This window comes from Geospiza fortis, unplaced genomic scaffold (assembly GCF_000277835.1).
Source record: "Geospiza fortis unplaced genomic scaffold, GeoFor_1.0 scaffold240, whole genome shotgun sequence".
NCBI classification, from domain to species: Eukaryota; Metazoa; Chordata; class Aves; order Passeriformes; family Thraupidae; genus Geospiza; species Geospiza fortis.
The window spans coordinates 1050610-1055810 of record NW_005054379.1 but is presented as its reverse complement, the minus strand read 5'-3'; the positions used below and the strand labels follow the sequence as shown (position 1 = coordinate 1055810).

General features: G+C 46.9%; 1 protein-coding gene across 1 annotated transcript in view; it reads right to left on the bottom strand.

Moving 5' to 3' along the window:
* Nucleotides 1-2769: 2769 nt before the first annotated feature.
* Nucleotides 2770-5201, bottom strand: part of CORO2A (coronin 2A) — a 21519-nt gene continuing 19087 nt past the window's right edge. The window contains exon 11 of the mRNA XM_005425026.2: nt 2770-4745. Coding sequence (XP_005425083.1) covers nt 4617-4745 — 129 coding nt within the window. The 3' untranslated portion in view covers nt 2770-4616. The remainder of the gene's footprint in view (nt 4746-5201) is intronic.

Here is a 5201-nt window from a genome sequence, read left to right as displayed (position 1 = left end):
CAACCTAGAAATTCTGTGATTCTGTGGTCATTTAGGGAGGTTTGCTGCTTGTGTGGGCCTTTCGCTGAGAATGTTGTGCAGAGGCTACCAAGGTTTATCTGCCTTTCTACTATGCAGTGGTGCCTTTCCATGTGTGTACACCACCAAGGGCAACCTGAGGATTATCAAATGTAACTAGCAGGCTAGAGGGGAGCTGCTGAAGAGTGTGGACACCCAAGTGGTTTTCTCCACTGTGCCCAAAGAGGACTCAGCAGAAACTGTGCATGAACCACTGGTTGCAGAGCTGCTGCTCACAGCAGACTTCTGAGTCACACCGCCACAGCAGCCATGGTGAGAATCTGAAGAACATAACCAGTTCTAAGGAGAGGGAAAGCTGGCAGAGAAAAAGAGATATTGTTGAGGTAGATAAGTAGATACCTGCTGTATACCAGATTAGGGAGGATCAGGTTAAGGTATGCTTCAACATCCTGGTTTGTGGAGCCAGATGGGTTTGACCCAAGTGTGCTGAGGCAGGTGCAGGCCAGTGGCACTGCAAGGCCACTCTCAGTGTTCTTTGAAAGGTGGAGGTGAGTGGGAAAAGTTGGAAATTACTCTCAGCCCTGCCTTCTAACCATGTAAGAAGAAGATGAATGAACTACAGCTTCATGCAATCTTTTGGAAGATGTTGGAGAAAATCCTCTTGGAGAGCATTTCCAAAGGCATGAAGAATCAGAAGGTGCTTAGGAGTAGTCAGCCTGGATTTCTGAGCAGAAAACCAAAAACTGTTTACAAAACAAATCCAAAACTGTTGAACCTCTCCCATAGTGACCTGCAGGATGGGACAGCACAGACTCAAGCAAGTTCAGAGAGCATATAAAAGTGGAAGGAGTGGAAGGTGTAGTAGACAGCTGTGCTGCACTTCGGGGGAACCTCAACAGGCAAAATGCAGAGCTGAACAGGGAGGAATGTGACAAAGCACAGCAAGAGTAATTGCACCATCCTGCAGGTAAGGAGGAGTAGCTCCACACCCTGGCATGTGCTGGGGACTTGTGAAGATGACGAGCAGCTTTGCAGAGAAGTTCTGTGAGGTCCTGCTGGACAGTAAGCTGAGTTTGAGCCAGCAGCATTGGCCTTCTGCAAAAATGACCAACACTATCCTCAGCTGTATTTAGGAGTGCATTAAGAGCAGCTCAGGGGAATTTGTCCTTCCTGTACCCTCAGTGCTGGTGAGGCCATGTGAGGAGTGCCAAGTCCAGTCCTGGGCTCCCAGCAGAGACAAGTTGTAGACAGATTGCAGTGGCTCCAGCACAAGCCCAGAGATCCTGCTCTGAAATAGTGCTGCAGCATGTCCAAGAGGCAATTCCTGATACTGCAACTTCACTTCAGTGGCCCCCTGCAGCTTGCAGCCACCCTGTCCTAGGGAGGGATGCTACCCAGCCCAAGACAACAAGGGGGATCTGCTGCTTCCCACTGCAGGGCAAACAAGGGGGCATCATCTCCACGCTCTCCTCTGCCTGCAGCTCCTTGAGCACACCAAGGGTACAGCCTTCCAAAAAGAGAAATAAAATGAGAATGACAACTACTGTCTAGGTTTTATTCTGCAGTTGACAGCTGGCCTGGAGTAGAGGGTGAAGATGTGAAGTGCTGTGTTTCTAAATCCAGCAGGCAAGCTAACACTGCAGGGCTGTGTTTAACTCTGTCTTTGAGGTTAAGCAGCCGTAACACCAGAATTGCAAAGGCACTGTAGGCTCTTCCTCTGCCTCCCACACTAATCTGCCTGCTGCTGCCTTTTTCGAGGCTTTGGTGTGAGCAGTGAGACTGTATCAGCCCCTGAGGAGGGACACAGTGCCTGCCCAGGCACCCTCACCAGCACAAGGTTCCTTACAAGACCAGGAGGTCACAGTGTCCTGATGATATGGCTGATGCACAGAGTTCCCAGCACAGTCTTCCTCCAGCAATTTCCACCATTATTTCTCCTTACACTGGCCTAAAATATGCTACAAAATACATTCAAAATTACATCTCAAATGCAGCCATGAGCATTTCTATGCCCAAAGCTGTAACTGATAAACAAACCACTACAGTGAAAGACAGCTCCAAGGACATGAGCACAGGGAATGGTTCTTCAGATTTTCACCACAGCTATCACACCCATGGGAATCAGAGCATTAAACAAAAACAACAAAATGAGCTTTAAAGAGAGCTACAGACTTGAGATGGCTTCGGACCACACTTTTTTTTTCCTGGTGACTGGAGATGCCCAGCATCATGACAGTAAGCCTAATGGGAATTTTGCTTGTATTGTGACGTAGCTGGAGGTTGCAGCTGCTATCCTGTGCTTTGTCCGTGCTGCTTCAGTCTGCTAAATTAAAATCTTGTCTTCAAATAAGTAAATTTGGTAATAACACATTAAACCCTCCTCATGTGGAATATCTAAAAGAGCCTGGTCAGAGCTGTACTGCACGAGAGAAGAGCTAGGACTGCAAGACAGCAGCAGCCACCTCACCATACAGAATGCATCTCCAGCAGCACTGAGTTTACTCAAGGCAACACACACAGCAATTCAGAACAGTGTGCAATGGCCACCCCTTTGTGGCATCAAGGGCAACTGGGAACGATGTAAAAAGAAAGGGCCATCTGCATAACTCTGTATACAACCCACCCCCTAATGTAAGGCCACAGCTTGACACAAGCAAAAGAGACAGTAGGCAACACTCCTTTCTGCCCTTGACTGAGCTTAAGTTTCAGTCACTTCAAAAATACAATAATAAAACAACAATCTTGCATGTATAAAAATGCAAAACTCTAAATAAATTTATTATTCAGTTATATTTGCTTTTCATTGCACAGATTTGTTTTTTATCCCCATGTTCAACAGTTTTTTACAAAGCTTTTAGGAGTTTTGAAACTTAGAATGATCACTCAATACTATTTAGGCACAGATCATGAACGCAAAACTCCATTTCCTCAAGGTCTTTTCCAGTGAAAGATTAGTGGTTGCAGTTAAGCTCCAAATTTAAATACATTTCACAGTCCACGCTTTTACAGGCATACAGTCTAAAAAAGAAGTTTTGATTAAATAGACTCACCAAAGCCTAAATAAAAGCACCTTCTTTTCCATAAATGCCAAAATCAACGAAACCCAAGGATAAGAACCATAGTGGCCAACCATTTTTCATGCTAGCCAGTCATAGAATGACAAAGAAGCAGCTCTCAAGAGGATGTAAAAATCCCCTGGAAAAATTACTTTACTTTGGAAATAATTTAAATTATTTCGTATTTTAAAAAAATAAGCCAAAAAAAATGCAGCCAATAAAACACATCTGGTGACAAGGATTTGTCCTAGACATATCCCCTAGCTGATTCCATGATTTCTATATGCCACGCTAGAGGTGCACATTTACAGGCTAAACAGTGTTTGCTTGCTCTGCCTGGGTTTAAGACATCTCCATAAGGTCCAGCATGGAGCCAGAGAGCTGGTGCTGAAGGGCACAGGTCAGTGTGGCCACAGGGCTGAGGAAGGCTGAGCAGCCCAGGAGGATGCAGGGGGCTGGACAATACAGCTGGCAAGAGGGAACCTGCAGCTGTGCTGTGGAAGGCTGCAGGAATGGGATAAGGTGCTGGCACCTGGGTGTGAAGGAAGCAGCAGCTGCAGGCATTTAGGGCAAGTGATACCCCAGCAACCCTGGAGGGCTGTTCATGACTGGCCACAGCCCTGTGATCTTACTGTGGTTGACACAAATCTTCTAGCACCATTGCTGAAACACCTGCAGTGGGCTGGGGGTCCAACTCCCTGCTCATTCTTTTAAACCTTCCTAGCAAATTCCCCCACTGTCAACACAGTGCCGCTTTAAATGCTGTTCTCAATCTCTGATGACCCCCCAGTTGACTGCAGCTGGTCTTTGGCAGAAGAAGGGAAAGAAGGCCACTAACTCACATGATACAGAGACTCTTCAGCTTCTCTGGCAAGAACTAGCCCACACCATGACCTTTTTAAAGCGAGACATCCAACACCAGCTCTCCTTTTCCTATCACAGGAGTACTGGCCCTTTGCAACCCCAGAGCAGGACTATCCCCAGCACCAGGTCAGGGCAGCCACAGCTTTCCCAAAGCACCTGGGGGCTGGGCCAAGCTGTGAGGTGAGAGGGGTGCATAAGGATCACTTTGGAGCTAGAGGTGCCTCTGAAGCTCAGCCAAGTGGACTCCCTGAGCAAGGGGACAGCAGCCACAGGAGCCACATCGCTGGGCCCAGGGCAAGAAAAGAAGTTGGTAGCTGCCTTCAGTCTCCCAGTCTCCTGTCATGTGGAGGGGCAGCAAAACAGGTCATTCCTAGAGCTTAACATGTAACTTCTCCAGGAGCAAAAGAGCAAGATTTTCCAAAGTCTCTCACTATCATTAATACACAAGCTTCTGACATTGGTGAGCAGGCAAGCAAGGGGAGCCTGAAGAAGCACAGCAAGTCCATCAAAAACTGTCTGGTGATGATTAGGGAAATGTGACCACCACAAGCCAGGCAAGTCCATGCTGCCTGAAATATCAATTCTACCCCCAGTAAAAAACCTAGGAGGAGTTATCTGCAGGAACTAGAGTCTCCCCCTGTGTCCAGGGGTACAAAGAGCTGTAGGCCAGCAATCCCATTAATCATCTGTGTCCGTGCAGAGGTTTCTGAGCTCCAGCGACAGCTGTTTAATTTGGATATCTCTCTGGATCACCAACTCACGTAGTCGACGGATTTCTTCCTGTTGCCGGTAATACATCTGTAAAAGCTGTAAGAAAGCACACATTTTATTTACTTTACACTAAAAAAAACATAGGTTTAACCTGACAATGCCATCAGAGTTGTTACATCACTTCTGAGAGAAACATCTAAGGAGGAGGCCTTCAACCAGCAGACAACACCAGCAGTGCTCCTGTTGTCCACTAGATTGGGTAGTGGCTGCATGAGTTTCACAGGAAGTATTTAAGAGTCTAAATTCCTGGGTCTGCCACATCTCCTTCTCTGACCTTGGACAAGTCCTTTTTCCTTCTTCCAGCTGGGACTAGCATTGTCTTTCACTATGCATGCAGCAAGGCACTCAGCTCTACAAGGGCTGCTTCTGTAACCTTAGGGTGCCAGCTCAGAAACGTGCAGAAAAATATCCTTTTCACACCACAGGGAAATTCAGATGTGGAAATTCATGCCCTATCAAGGTGCAGATGCTAAATTCTTGCAGAGATGAAAG